The sequence below is a fragment of the Hypomesus transpacificus genome, unplaced genomic scaffold, assembly GCF_021917145.1.
Source record: "Hypomesus transpacificus isolate Combined female unplaced genomic scaffold, fHypTra1 scaffold_52, whole genome shotgun sequence".
NCBI classification, from domain to species: domain Eukaryota; kingdom Metazoa; phylum Chordata; class Actinopteri; order Osmeriformes; family Osmeridae; genus Hypomesus; species Hypomesus transpacificus.
In genome coordinates, this window is record NW_025814031.1 from 458578 (window position 1) to 474886 (window position 16309).

The following is a 16309-nucleotide window of genomic DNA, read 5'->3' on the forward strand; positions in this document are numbered from 1 at the left end:
GGCTAGCATTACGTATTGCTAACATTGCGAACATGGGCTGTGTTAGAAATGTCTTAAAATGCGTCCTTCCTTCCTTCCTTCCTTTTAAGACAGCGAGGTCTGTTCGAAATGTCTTAAATCTTCTCTTCCTGTCTAATAAGATACCTTGAAATACGTCACATAACGGTCATTTTTTAAGAGAGCATCTGAGCTGCCTTGCTGTCTTAATGGCAGCACGTATTACCCGTAACTCTGTGCGCGGGGTTACCGTGAGCAACAAGTTAAACAGAATCCTTTGACCGCCATTGCTCTAAGTTTTTACAATTCATATTTCAGCTAAACGGTACTTGTAAATCAGCATCTGAATAAAAATGTATCGAGAAATGGGCAGTGCAGTTGCTGAAAATGTACTTATTTTATTGATGACACTCCTAATTTGTAAATTTGCTCCGACTTTTCGATAACGTACGGTACCTAGCATCGCAGTGCAGAGCAGACACTAGCTAGTTGCTGCGTTTTATCATAATCCTATCAAATGAGTGAAATACAAACACAAATGTTATGAGCTATTGAGCCTATATCTAACACAAGTTTAAATACAGCTTAACTTGACTTAGTGTGACAATAAACTCAATGCAATTGACTGCCGTCTGACAATGCGCTAGTGCGAGCACACAAGTACACGCAGCGCGATGACGTACATCCTGACTTAATAAGCTGTTCGAAAACAACGGTTTTTAAGATACCTTACCCCGAAGAGAGCTGTCTCGTTAGACACCTGTCTAGTAAGACATCAAGGATTAAGACAGCTGTCTAAGTTTTCGAACACAGCCATGATCACTGTTCTGCCCCTGGCAAGCTTAGAAAATAGGTTTGGCAGTTTAGCACCATCTAGTGGTCATTATATAATATCTCCTTTTTTCCGTTGGTCAATTGCAGCAGCTACAGCTGGCTCGTGTTATTGTTTCCAGGGCAACAAGAGCCGGCTCTGAAATAATTTATTTTTTAACGTTGATAATAAAATCAACACTACTCTCAATCTGAAATCAATATCTATCCTTGTATTTATGTTAAATGTTGCTTCATCAATTACCACCTCAATAAAGATGTGTAATAATAGTACTAAACATATATTCCATGTTCCAATAACGTAGGATTACGGCAGTGTTCATGGGAAACTTAGGCTACTGCAGGGGGATAAATTAACTATAACCATGCCGAGAACATAGCCTTGTGTATCGTTCATGAATCATGAAATGCCTCACGTATCACCGGCCAAACTGGCTTGCGAGTTTTTATTATGAAAATGAAATTTAGCCCGCATTTGGCGGGTGTTAATTTAGAACCCTGTACGTAACGCTAGCCGCAATGCTAATTTCCGCTATTTTAAACACTATTGACTAATGCTAAAACCGAAGTTCAATGTAAGTTAGCCTATTAATATAAATAGCCTACAGTATCCTCCGACCAGCGGTGGCGCTAATACCTCGGATACACATGAAAAAAGGGGCCTGAGGAGAGAGTTCCGGCTTCAGGGGCCTGAGGAGAGAGTTCCGGTTTAGAGGGGCCTGAGGAGGGAGCACTGCATTTGGACCCTTCTCTAGAAATGTGTCAAGTCTCCTCCAGTATAATGCAAACATTCTCCTTTGCTTAAACGTTTGGTATAATAACAGATTAGTCTTTGCATTGTTGCCTCCTGTTGGTCATGATTGTACTAACATGCAATGTAAATTAGAACAAATACCACTGATAACCTTATATATTTTTATGAACTCAGATATACAGTGAAAGACAGAAAAACATTATTATTATTACTCCAGATCCCCGTTTACAGTTATTTGTGAACAACCTTTCAACGATTGCTACCAGAGGATAATCATTTGCAGAGGGAGGACATGGGTTAGGGGATCATCTTTCTTTTCTTCGGTAAGCAGCTAAGCACAACCTGCCCAGGTTCAAATGTTAAATAAAGGTGTATTAGTTGTTGTAGTTAAATCGTATTTCATAATTCATCAATGAAGGGTGTGTTAAAGAGGTGTCCACTGGCTGCCATGGTTTTATTGCTGTCCACAAACTTTTTTGCAGCCTGGAAGACAAGAAAAAGGAAGAACAAAAATGAATTCACTTTATCGTATCTACATAAAAGACCATAATAAAACAAATATGAACTTAACAGGACCAGTGACAGATACAATTTTAGCAGGAGTGAAGATATTGGGGCCATTTCAAGTGAAACTATTTGACTGACTGTTGGTATGCTGTCAGAAATATTAATTGGGTCTGGGTCACGATTGCGTTGGTTCTATTGGGATTTATGTTCCGTTGCACGGTTTAATTTTTAATTAAGTTTTTGTGGCAAAAGAGAAGCTAACGGTGGCTAACTTGCTAGCCACAGTCACTGACGCTACTGACGTCACGAAATATTGCGTGACTACTTCTAGCAGAACATTAGTTTAGCAGCTCGTTAACTTCTGGGAGATAGCTAGGCTACCTGCTTTACTGCAAGGCAGCTGCAGAAACGCCACAAGCAAAGAGGCCAGGGTGATAACTATTTACTCATTTTACTTTGTGATATGAAATACAATTGTGAAGTGTAATGTACAATATAAGCTGATATAAGGAAGTAGTTACATCTCCTTTCGGAAACAGTAGTCTACTATTTCACTGAAGCATCAGCATCATGACATTACCCCCAGTTGCCCGGGCAACACATACTACAGCAGTCTATGATGCATCTGTTTTCAATCGTTACGATAAACATTCCTCACAAATACATTTTTGTTGTAGGATTTCTCATATCCTTATCTCATTAGATTACAAGTGAACGATTTGTTGGTGAAATTATCATTACCTGTGGTTTCAAACCAGAGTAGCTCACTGCAACGCGGTAGTCTAGTCTATTAGCTAAAAAAAACACATAATCTCCACAGCTGTTTACAGTACGTAGGAAGTCAAACGGTGGCACATGTTCGGCACTACCCTTATTTAAATCTAAAGTCTTTCAATAAATGAAACTATCTGACTAGTGACTACTAACCTGAACTCCATTGCCACAGCCTACACTTTGTCAATCTGTTCATGAAAATAATTCAATTCGGCCTAGACCGTACAACGGAAGTAACGTTAAATCGAATTCAACCAACGCAATCGCTACCAAGACAGTTTAGTAGTTGTAGTAGCCTACAATTTACCGTGGCAGCTTCTCCACACAGCAGGGCTATATCGCCTTTTGCCTTGTGACTGACAATGATCGCTACCACTGACATTTTTATGAATGAGTTATTTCCCCCTAAATAAGTGTCAAGCTTATTTTCGTTTTTGGGGGCATATTTTCAGTTAACAGATGGTACTATTTGAATCGCGATTCCATCTGGGATAGCTACTGCTGGTAACGTCATTGTTAAAATAAGCTTCAGAGGGGGTTCTTTATTAATGAATGAATGCAATATGAGTAAGCTAAATGCCTGAAAATATCACGAGAAGGGAAAACTTACAATGACGTTTAAGTCATAGAGATAAGGTCAATCTTTTTACCGGTCTGCCAAATATATTCGTTTTGATTCAACTATGAGGTTGCTGATCACCATTCCCTCTTGCAGGGGAAATGAGAAGACAACTATTTCATTGTACTATTCACTCTTAGTATTTTGAGTTGTAAATTAGCAAAAAAAAATAATGCTTTCAAATCTATGTAATCTTAAAAAATAATAATTAGGCTATGCATTTTTATATAAAATATACAGAAAATGAAATTTAAATACGGACCCCTACAACCAACGCAAGCAAGCACACCCTACAATTTCCCAAGAAATTGTACCCTCTAGTTTATCAAGCATTGCAGTCAGTCAGTGAACACTTTTTAATATAGCTTTATTGCTTGCGGCCGGCCCACAAGGAGACAAAAACATCACATGCCATTGTGCTACAAAGTTGTGCAAGCAAGCTATTTAAACAGAACCGCTCGGCTGTTATTGGCTAATACAAAGGCATGCAAATGTCCCATGGCTCTTCTTTCATTGGCTCCCTTGCATAAACCTGGCGCACGTGTGCGTATCTGAGTGCGCGCGCACTCTGACTCCTCTAAGTTTGACCATATGATTAACTCTTATGGCCTCTCCAATAAGATAGTGGTCAAGCCCAGGTCCCCTTGTTTACGTAAGCCTAGTGTTAACCAGAGTTCAGATTTGGGGGTAGGCCTCTCTTTGCACACAAGGAATACTGAACACAGAATCATTCTTATACAGGATAACAGTTACATATTTAACTTTTCCGACATAATGGCTACTCACATTGACCACATCAGTGTGGGTGACTGTGTCAATGCACTGTGTGATGTTCTCTGGTGCCTGGTAGGCCCCGCTGGCCAGGACCTGAGCCCCCAGCTCCTCCAGCACACATGCAGAACTCTCCATGGACATCAGATACTCTGCTTTCACCTGGTTCCTAAGGGCAAGGGGTGACACACATGCCAGGGGTAGGCATGGGCTGGTTTCAGATTTGACAGTATGATAACCTTGAGAAACAATACCATGGTATTACGATTACATCTAAAAAATATTTTTGTTTAACACAATATATATATATTTTTTTTTTAAAACATTTTTTGAACAGCAATAAACATAACATTTAACAAAGTTAAATAGTTAAATCAGTGTTTCCTCCTTACAAACGTGAGCAACGGAAATCGCTATCGAATCAACAGACGTGCAATTTCGCTAGCAGGGGAAGAATACCAACAACGAAAATCACCAGTTAACTTAATTTAAATTTGCAAGAACTATAGACAATACAATAACGGGCTTAAATTAACTGACAACATAAGTTATAAGACTAACAGTTCTCAAGGACGCACACACGCAATCTCAACTGCGCTGTGAAGCGCATGTCCGTGCCATTCTCCGACATGCACTCTAACAATTACGGCAGATAGACGGCCTAAAATAATTGTACAGCCCTATTTCTGATACAGTGGCAGCAGAAATTTTGCCGTGGCAGGCCGCCAACATAGCGGAAACACTGTCAATTCTATTTATTTATTTTTACTAAAAAGAACAATGCATAAATATTGTTTTAATTTAACTTATACACACACAGAGACGGTGGAAGACTTAAATATATATACATGAAACTAGCTAAATGTAGGCCCAATTTTTTTTTACTAAATCGCAGAAATGAAGTGGGCAGGGCTCTCAAATTTATGTTTCTTATTATCTTTTTAACTCTATAACTCAAGACAACTAAAAAACTCTGCAGAAATCTGCACTTCGCAGCGTGAAAATTGTGAAATATGTTAAGTCTCACAGCAAATGAGTGAGATTTGAGAAACCTGCAGTAGGCTAATCTGCTGTTCCCCAGGAAAATAATTTTCTATGGCTCTGGTGTAACGTGAAACTAGCTAGTTACATTTATTCATTTAGCAGACGCTTTTATCCAAAACGACTTCCAAAAGAGAGCTTTACAAAAAGTGCATAGGTCAATGATCATAAACAACGAGATAGCCCCCAAAAACATTGCGGAAAGCCAAAACAAGTAGGAACGCAAGCAACAATAATATAATTTACAGCGAGTACAAGGAGTTAACTCAGTTACAACTAACCAACAAGTGCAACAAGTCCCTCGGTAAGTGTCATTGTGTTCCTGGAGGAAATAAACTAACATCTGATCCAACAAATCTTTCTTAAGTACTGTTGTACTCCTGGAACAAGTGCGTCTCGAGCCTTTTCTTGAAGGTAGGGAGACTGATGGAGGTGGGGAGGTGATTCCACCATTGGGGGGCCAGACAGGAGAAGATCTTGGGTTGGGAGCGGGTGCTCGAGAGTTGGGACCACCAGACGGTTGTCAGAAGAAGACCGTAGGTAGCGGGTTGGGGTGTAAGGCTGGAGGAGAGACTGGATGTAGGCAGGAAAGTCCCATTCACCGGAAGGTCAGTACCAGGGTCTTGAATCTGATAAGGGCTGTGATGGGTGGCCAGTGAAGGGAGATGAGGAGCGGGGTGACATGGGAGCATCTGGGCGCGTTGAACACCAGGCTGGCTGCTGCGTTCTGAATCCTCTGGAGAGGGTGGGTTGCGCATGCTGGGAGACCGGCGAGCAGCGAGTTGCAGTAGTCCAACTTGAAGAGGACCAGTACTTGGACCAGTAGCTGGATGGAATGCTCAGACGGGTATCTCCTGATCTTCTGGATGTTGTAGAGATTGAATCTACACGACCGGGAGACCGCAGCAATGTGGGCCGTGAGGGAGAGCTTGTCATCATCCATGGTAACCCCGAGGTTCCTGGCAGAGGATGAAGGGGTCACCGTCACAGATCCCAGGGTGATTGAGAGATTGTGGGAGATGGAGGGTTTGGCTGGGATGATGAGCAGTTCAGTTTTTTTTTTTTTTTTTTAAAGCTCTTTTTGTTACATTTTTCTTTTTTTAAGACAAATGTACAAACAACACCATAAACAACAATAAACATAAAACATTGCTACCAGACCGGTCCATATAGTAAATTAGTAAAGGTGTTATTAATAGTTAAGCGAGATATGTTTTTGATACTTGTTTTAACAGTGACAGCAGTACAAGTACAATATGTAACAAAGCCATTTCCATTGTATCCATAACAAATTTGTGATCATTGTAAAACATTACTTCTATCTATTCAAATTCAAAATATAGTCCAGTCCCAACAGTTCCAGTGGTTTCCTCCATTTTTGCAGAAAAAGCTGAGTCTGTCCATTAATGTAGTGTCTGAGTCTTTCCAGGGTCACGACGTCCAAGATGAGAGATTTCCATGTGGAAACAGAGGGAGGGTCCTCACCGACCCATTTCACCATTATGGCTTTCCTCGCTAGCATTAAAAGCGACTGAATCACATCTTCATTATTTTTAAGAGAAACAGGGATATTTCCAAGCAGACAAAGAAGTGGGTCTAATGATACCTGCTGACCTATTGCTGTACTGATACCTGTGCATACTGCCTTCCAAAATATTTTAGTTTTTTCGCATTCCCACAAGCAATGCAACCTTGAACCTACATGAGATTTACATTTTGGACAATTTGGAGAGGCTCCTGTTGTAAACTTGCTATAGATATAGGGCGAAATGTAGACCTTATGTAAGATATTATATTGTGACTCTCTATATCTGTTACAAATTGAAATTTTGGAAGGCAGTCGCAAGATCTTGTCCCACGCATCATCTTCTATTACACAGTTAAGCAAATTACACCATGATGTTCTTAAGCATGCAAGTTTACCTAGGTTCAAGCTCAACATCTCAGAATAGAACTTGGATATAAAATGTTTTTGCTGTTTATAGTTCAGAAAAAATCTATCTAACGGATGGGAGTCGTGTGGGGTTTCCAGCGAATTGTTTATCTTATACACAAAGTGTCTGACCTGTAAGTATTTGTAGAAGTCTCTATTTGGAATATGATGTTGAGATTTCAGTGCTTCAAATGTCCTAAATTTCCCATTCTCAAAAAGGTCAAATACCCTGACAACACCCGCTTCTTGCCAACGTGTGAAGTCTGATCCACTTCCCAATGGGGAAAGCTCAGGGTTATCTGTCAATGTTGTTATAAAGCGAAGAGGATGAGTGTTATGGAATATTTTAGAAAGCTTTTTCCAAGCCAGCAATACATTAGTTATCAAATGATTGTTTTTAGCAATATTTGGCAGTTCTTTAGAGCTTTTACCCAGCAGGTTCACAGGACAGAATGGTTTACAAACAACTGACTCTATATTAAGCCATGGGGAGTCTGCACATTCATTCACCCAAGAAGAAATAATCCTGGCTTGTAAGGATAGTATATAGTATTCCATATTTGGTAAACCCCATCCACCCTGCTCCTTTGGAAGCTGTAGTGTTACCAATTTGATCTTGGGTTTCCTGCCGTTCCAAATAAAGTCCGATATGGCTTTATTGATAGTTTTTATGTCGTTTGTGTTAAAATTCACAAACAGCATGGACATGGGATACAGTATTTTTGGAAGGACTGTCATCTTGATGATGTTGATTCTACCTAGAAATGAGACAGGGAGACTCCTCCATCTTGTTAACATTTCTTTGATACTTTTAACCAAAGGATTAATATTTTCTGCATATAGTTGATTAAGCTGGGGTGTGACCTTAATTCATAGATAGTTAAACCCAGACGGAGCCCAGCGGAAGGGACGAATGTAGGATGGTTCAGCATTTATGCCATCGTCTAGGATCATTATTTCGGATTTATCAAAATTTACCTTATAACCGGATATTGGGCCAAATTCTTCAATACATTCAGTTAATGCTGCTAATGATTTAGAAGGTTTTGTTAATGTCACAAGGCAATCATCAGCGTACAACAGAATTTTGTGTTGTTTTGACCCAAGCGTTACCCCCTGGATATCTGGGTTTTGCCTAATAGCCAACGCTAATGGTTCTATAGCCAGAGCAAACAAAATAGGAGACAGTGGGCTCCCTTGAGCCGTGCCTCTTGTCACTTTAAAGGGAGCAGACAACAGTCCATTAGTCAGAACAGAAGCTGTAGGTGCCTTGTAAAGCAATCTAATCCAGCTCAGAAAGCCAGACCCAAAACCAAATCTTTTCATTACATCAAACATATATTCCCACTCGATTCTATCAAACGCCTTTTCAGCATCCATAGAAACGATAGCCCCAGGCGTTTTAAAGGTATTAAGATAATGAATAATATGGAATAAGCGTCTTGTGTTGTGATAAGAATTTCGACCTTTAATAAATCCTGTCTGGTCCGCATCCACAATTGAGGATACAATGTTCTCTAGTCTAAGAGCCAGTATCTTGGATAGTATTTTATTATCTACATTAAGGAGGCTAATTGGTCTATAGGAGGAGCATAGCTCTGGATTTCTATCTTTCTTTGGTATTAATGTTATGTTGGCCCTATACAGAGATTCCGGGAGCCTAGACTCCTCAAAGGATTTATTAAAAACCCTTAGCAGAAGGTTATTGATTTTCCCCTTCATTATCTTGAAGAACTCTACTGGAAAGCCATCTTCCCCTGGACTTTTCCCTGATTGAAGTGTTGAGATGGCTTTATCAATTTCCAGTATGGAAATAGGGGAGTCCAAGAAGTTTGACTGTTCCTCTGATAATTGTGGAATACATAGCCGATCTAAAAAGTCACCTGCTCTAAGCCTCTCCATGTCAATCTCTGAACTGTATAGGTTAGCATAGAATCTTTTAAAGCTCTCATTAATTTGACAATTATTAATATGTCTTTCATTATTCTCGTCCAATATAGCTGATATATATGATTTTACAGGGGCATTTCTTGCTAGCCGTGCTAAGAAGCGATTTGGTTTGTTTGCAAGTTCAAAAAAATGTTGTTTAGTGAAAAGAATATCAATTTCTGCCTTCCTTGTTATCATATTACGTAATGCTGTTCTTGTTGTCTTTAGTTCAATAAGGATTGCATCTGATTTTGTCGTATAATAGGCTTCTTCTAATTTTTTTAGTTTGTTTTCTATCTCAAGTTGTTCGGCAGTTCGCTCTTTTTTCTTCCGACTTGTATATGATATAATCATACCCCTCATGTAGGCCTTATAAGTGTCCCAAACAAGTCTTGGATCAGCTCCATTCTTATCATTTGTCTCTAAGAATAAATCAGTTTGGTCTGCCAGATATTTTATACATTTTTCATCCATAAGCAGAATTGCATTCATTCTCCAAGAATATGAACGATCATGTGGTCTAAGCGGATGCATAGCCATGACTACAGGAGCGTGGTCTGAGAGAGCAATGTGGCCTATATCTACATGTTCAACTAAATGTGAAAGACACCTAGAAACAAAAATATAGTCAATACGCGAAGCTGACGAATGGGGTTGAGAGTGAAATGTATATTGTTTTGAAAGTGGGTTACAATGTCTCCATATGTCCAAGAGATCAAATTCCTTATTAATATTCAAAACAGACCTGGCATTTTTAGATATATTCGTCTGAGGGGGAAGTCTATCCGTCATTGGGCATAAGGCACAGTTAAAGTCACCCCCAATTATCATGTTGGGACAGTCCATGTCTGCTATTTGACAAAGTAGAGATGCATAAAAGTTTTCATCCTGGATATTAGGGGCGTAAACATTACCTAATAGAATATTTTCACCGTGTAATACCCCTTTAACCAGAACATATCTACCTTCAGTGTCTTTGAAAGTAGCTGTAACAGTAAACGGGAGATTTTTATGCAGCAAAATGATTACACCCCTCTTACTTGTAGAGTATGATGAAAAGAAGATTTGACCTACCCATTCCCTGCAGTATTTTTTGTGCTCTTCGTCATCTAAATGAGTCTCTTGTAGAAGGGCTATTTGAATCTTGTCTTTCTTCAAAGTATTTAAGATGGATTTCCTCTTTACCACATTATTAGATCCCTTAATATTCCATGTGTTTATCTTAATAGTCATTTACACAAAATAGTGCTATGATATGCATGTCACAATTAAGTATGGCCATCTCGTGTGAGGTGGACCAGCCTGTAGCAGTAAGTAAAAGAACAGTTCTATTGAACCTAGAAATGTGTTCTGAGCAAAAACTGAACAACAAGCCCAGAAACACCACAAACATTGATACATCAAGATGGTGCATAACAAAAAATAAACACACCAAAAAAAAAAAAAAAGAGAGAAGAAAAAAAAAAAAAAAAAGAGAAAAAAGTTACCTAGTCGTACTATTAAATCCTAATAAGTAGAGCTATGAGGATCAGTAGAACAAATAAAAAGTTCAATTTCCCCTACTGAACTGCCACTGTAAAATACCAGCTTGTAAATACTCATTTCGCAAGAAAGATCAAATAGAAAACGGGAAGCCTCCAGGGCTTTTTTTTTTTTTTTTTAACACTTTACAATCATACCTGAGACTGATCAGATGTGAAGACCAACATATTCAGAAGATTATTTTGATGCAGTCATTTTGCCGATGTATTCGTTGATTTCCTTAACGGTGGAAAAAGAGGAGCTGGTGCCATTGGAGTGGAATACTTTGATGATAGCAGGGTACAGAAAAGAGTAGCGTATTCCAGCTTCTCTCATGTGTTTACGGGCACCTGCAGATTCCTTCCTCTTCCTCACAACCTCCGCGGAGAAATCCTGGTAGAAAGACACGTTGCTGCCGTCGATGTTTAGCGTACCTTTGTTTCTCGCTGCTTGCAGAATTTTCTGTTTGTCAGTATAATCGTGGAGCCTCACCAAGATCGCTCTCGGTCCCGCTTTACCGGCCTCTCTTGTCGGCGGGCCTGTGCGATGCGCTCTCTCAAGCTGGATGCGGTCGGTTTGCATATCCAAGATATCTGGTATCCATTTTTCAAAAAAATTGACCAGTGTTTTGCCCTCGAGACCTTCTTTCAGGCCGATTATTCTCACGTTTTGGCGTCGGCTCTGGTTTTCATAGGATTCCAGACGGTCCATTGCCTTCTGCAGTTGAACTTCCATGTCTCTCATCCGGGGTGTTGATGTTGACGACACGTCCTCGAGGTCCGAGACCCGCTGTTCGACCGTCCCCATCCTCTGTATTAGACTGTCAAGTTTCTCCGAGACTTCGCTAACTGGCTTGATTATGTTGGCTAGTTTGCGGTCTAACATCCGTTCTATGTTTGCAGTAACACAGTCCACAATGCTTTGGTCTCGTTGATCACTTAGCTCTTCGTTGGCGGTGGAGTTGGTCCCGAGCGCTACCTCTGCTTCATCCTCCGAATCAAGCTCATTGTTTTGGCTAAAGGCTGTGTTAGCCTGTGCAGCTTTAGCCTTAGCTTCCTTTTTACGAACTGTTTTGTTCTTCTTGCTCGACCCAGGGAGCGTAAAGAATGCGTCGATTGACATTGTAAATCAAACGTGCCCCCTTCAGAGCTGTCCACTGGTGAAGTATTTGTTAAAAAATAGAGTTTATAGCAGTTCAGCGGGGAGCCGAATTTCCCACGTCTATCCGGGTCGGTGCATCACGTGATCCCCTCCGAGCAGTTCTGTTTTGACGAGGTTCAGCTTGTGGTGCTTGGTCATCCAGGCGGAGATGTCTGTGAGGCAGGCTTCGATTCTGATCCCCGGATCAGTCGGTGGGGAACGACAGGTACAGCTTCGTGTCGTGCCAGAACTAGCCATGTCATCTGCCTCAGTTGGTAGCATGCCAATAGTACTGTTCAAAGTTGATCTCACCAGTACTAAATTGCTAACTCTCTTAACTTGTTGCAAATGTTCATTTCAAGACACCGTTATCTTGATACATAAAAATAGTGATTTTTCATCAGCTCATACCGCAGCAACAGTATAACAGAAAATTAGAGAGGTATTGAAACTGTGACTTTTTCATACCGCGGTATACCTTGAAACCGGTAACCGGCCGATGCCTAGCCAGGTGTCAGAGGTGTATACCACAGTGATACCATACCATCGCTTGAGTCAGTGATTATTAGGGCTGTCGAAGTTAACACAAATTACTTTTAAGTAGGGATGCACCGATATGAAAATTTTGGCCGATACCGATAACTATATTTGGAAGCCAATAACTGATACATGCCGATACAAAGCCTGGTCTGATTACAAAAACAAAAGGCAAACCAATACAGTGGACAACTGCTTTTATTAAAACCTTAACTGCATAAAACATCTAGATCTTTATGTTACCAAAAGGATCAGATTTCTTAAAAGGTCCTATGACATGAACATTTCACTTTAGGATATTATTTAACATTAAGTACCCCCAGCCTGCGTTTGGTCCCCCAGTGGCTAGAAATGTTGATAGGTGTAAACCAAGCCCTGGGTATTCTTCTCTGCCTTTGAGAAAAAATGAAAGCTCAAATGCTCGGTTTTGAAAATCCTCTCTTTGTGTCGTCATAAGGAGGAAGGTTACCTCCCCTTTCTCTGCTTTGCTCGCCCAGAAAATCTGTCCCGCCCATGAGATACTGAGCTACAACCGTGCGTGTGCGATATCGTTTTTTCCTCCAGAGACATGGCTTGCAAACGAACGAAGCATAACAGTTGCTCAGTGTTTGGATGTACAAATAAAAACAAGTCTTTTTTTAGTTCCTTCATACGAGCCTCTGAAGAACCAGTGTCTTCATTTTATTTTCTTTGGAAATGTGCCGAAACAACTTCCCAAAGTTTTGCATGTTGCGCCAAACATTTCAGCCGACTGTTTCCTCAACTTGGGCCAATAATAAGCTGGCCTTGCTGACCGTCTGAAATTAAATTCTGGATCAGTACCAACTCTCCTTGGTCCGGCTACAAACCTCGGACAAGTAAGTTAACTAACGCTATATCATTTTGTTGCTTTACTGTATATGGTTACCTAGGTTGCTACCCTTAGAATGTGACTGTAACATTAGTTATGCAGCTAACAGCTCAGTTACTGTCACTAATGTGAAGGTAGATGGCATCATGTATGTGTGTGAATACACACACTGTAACGCCAGTGTTGTACACTTCTTTGTTATTTGGATAACCGTTCTGCTGTTGGTGTTATGGCGCGTACGATATCCGCCTTACCCCTCATTGAGTGTGCACCTCTGCAAACCAGGGTGATCAGATGAGAATGGGAAAATTCGAGGCATCTTACAGCAAAGGGGCTACGAGCCATTGCGTTACATCCACTGTAAACATTGGCGCATGGTGCCGCCTCTACTCCTCATTAGCATTTAAAGAAACAGACACAGCAACGGCATGTCCTGAGGAAAGCTCATTGTGGGACTGCTCATAGTGGCTGTAATTCTGCACCAAGCCTGAATTTCAGAAAAGAGACTTCAGATACAGTATTAAGGGACCACTAAGGCCTATATAAAAGCATCCAAAAATAGCATGTCACGGGAACTTTACATTTTACAATCAAATATACATTCCTATGGCCGACTTTTATATAAATAAAATATTGCTTGACAGAATAAATAAGTTTTTCAATGGGTGGAAATTATCCATAATTTATCGGTTGAAATGTATTGATAAAATGTTCTTATTGAGCCGATAACGATAACACAAAAAATATAAATGTATCGTCCAATAACAATATGGCCGCCGATATATTGTGCATCCCTACTTTTAACAGCATATTTGTATTATTATTATTTTTTACCCATAATTTAGGTAGTGAGTCAGATGTTACAGAAGAGTATTATGGCCAGACAAATCAAAATACAAATATTACCCATCTTTCAATAATATTGGTTTTGTGTTTTGAGAATCCTGTTAAATTTGCCTGAAAACGCCATACCCAAAGTAAATTGAAAGCTGTTCTTGAACCATTTGGAGTAAATGCATGTAAATGGTCTCTTTGAAAGGTGATACTGAAGTTATTTTCCCTGTTGTCAGGAACCCTGTAAATCCTACTGGTGTTGAGTAATAGAAGCTTGAACACAAGGAAATTGAAAGTTTCTATTTCCGCCTAGATTTTGATTTGAAAACAGAGGCCTGAAGAGGCCTAGAGGTGGTAGGTATTAGCTGGAAGACAAAATTGGACCACAGCTTGAAGCCTTACTCAATTCAAGTCAAACATAATACCTCAATATATTCATATTTGACACGTTTTTATAAGAGTACATTCAGGCATTTTCTAAAAGGGCCTTTTGGAGACTCCAAAATGACGCTTTGTAACCAAGGTCAAATACTTAAGATAAAAAGGTATTATTTTTCATAATTGTTACATCTAATGAAACGTGGTACTTAGAACTATCATATATAATAGCTAAATCCCCCATTAGTATTGCTGAAACACAAAAACTGAAGCATGAACACATTGGAGTGCTTTATCTGATTCCCAGGATTGACGCACAAGAAACACAGCTTGTGTCTATCTATATTACGCCCTTGACTTTTATTTTGAAGGCTCCACAGATACCTAACATGTTGGGTATTAGCATTTACAGCATTTCCAGATTCAGGATTTTAAAAAATCTGACAGACTGCAATTACATACAGTCCTGTTCACCATTATTGGCATCCCTTCATTTTTTGCATAACTGAGGGAATGTCTTCAGAAATAAATGGAAATGTACCAAATTTATATCAGCAGTATCTTTTATTGGAGGCCCAAAGTAATTTAACCATTGTCAGGCATGAAAACGGGTCAGGGATGAAAAAGGTGAGAAGGATATTACCCCTCTAAGGGGGTCCGGGTGCATGCTCCCCCATTAGAAACATTTAAATATTCCATATTTTAAAGCATCAATCTGATGCATTTTGAGATACTTTTTTTGCCAACCTGGGGAGAGCTAGAGAAACTTAACATTAGCCATGAGTAAAAATTATTATGGCCTCCTTTCCTTACTAAGTATTATGCAAGCCATTTCATGCCAGGCTGTCACTGGGTCTCACATTTACAGTATATGAGGCACAATGTGGTAAGGGACCACAAATGGCATATGCAAATGCATAACCCCCACAAGAGATGTTGGACATGCTGTAACTTAACTTGTCTGCTCTTCCATCATGATATACAGCCAATACAAGTACCAGCGTATTTTGAAGTCAAAATGCGTATCCGCTACACAAATTGCGTACAGGTTGGCAGGTCTGCTTTTTGATAGAACGGCAGGGACGGACTGAGAGTAAAATAGGCCCTGGACTGTGATCCAGACCGGCCCACAACCACTATTATGTGCCCGATGTGATGCTAGTTAGGGACATCCATGGTTAATGCGAGCGCGCGTAGCGCGAACAAATATTTTGGGCTGATTTGAGCGAAATAGTTTTTGGAGCTTGAAACAAACAAACATAGCCGTTTGTTCAATTGGTAAAACGTTGTCTAGTGAAGGTAATTACGTTTACGTTTCATAGCCTGGTTTTCCATATTGTCTCAAATTAGCTTTCGATCTGTCAGTGTCACTATGGTGTGTAAGCGGCATTAAGGGCTGCATACGTTCATTTGGAATTTTTCCACCGGAGCTTTAGCTAGCTGGCTGTCTAACGTTGCGTTCTCTCCTGCTGTGTCCAATGACTCAATTCATCAAGCTGTAGCTAACGTTAGCTAAGTCTATGTCAACAGAGCTCCTGGGTAACTTAGATATACCAGAAAATATAAAAATTATTGAAACCATCATTTACCAAATTCAGTTAGGTAAATTGCCGAGGTGCTTTCAGCTTCTGATGGTGGTCTGCACTGTTGATGCATTAAGGCCCTTTGCGTTAATATTTCCATGCACTCGCGCTCCCTTCTGACACACGCACCTTTTCGCAGTTCATTGAGTATGAATACCAGCCCAAACCCCCCGGCCCCCCCCCCCAGAATTTCGCCAAAAGGTGAGGGATTTTCATGTCTGATTGAGTTATCTTTGGGTCATTCTGACCCATCAGTTATTGTAACCCACCGTCGTATTGCAACAACTTTACCGCATACAAAAACAAAGTG

At 40.1% G+C, this 16309-nt stretch overlaps 1 protein-coding gene across 2 annotated transcripts in view; it reads right to left on the minus strand.

Moving 5' to 3' along the window:
- Positions 1-1729: 1729 nt before the first annotated feature.
- Positions 1730-16309, minus strand: part of LOC124465502 (cytochrome b-c1 complex subunit 2, mitochondrial) — a 55937-nt gene continuing 41357 nt past the window's right edge. For both annotated transcript variants that reach the window (XM_047017321.1, XM_047017320.1), the window contains 2 exons: positions 4269-4422; positions 1730-2065 (listed from right to left, as the gene is read on the minus strand). In XM_047017321.1, coding sequence (XP_046873277.1) covers positions 1982-2065; positions 4269-4422 — 238 coding nt within the window. In that variant the 3' untranslated portion in view covers positions 1730-1981. The remainder of the gene's footprint in view (positions 2066-4268; positions 4423-16309) is intronic.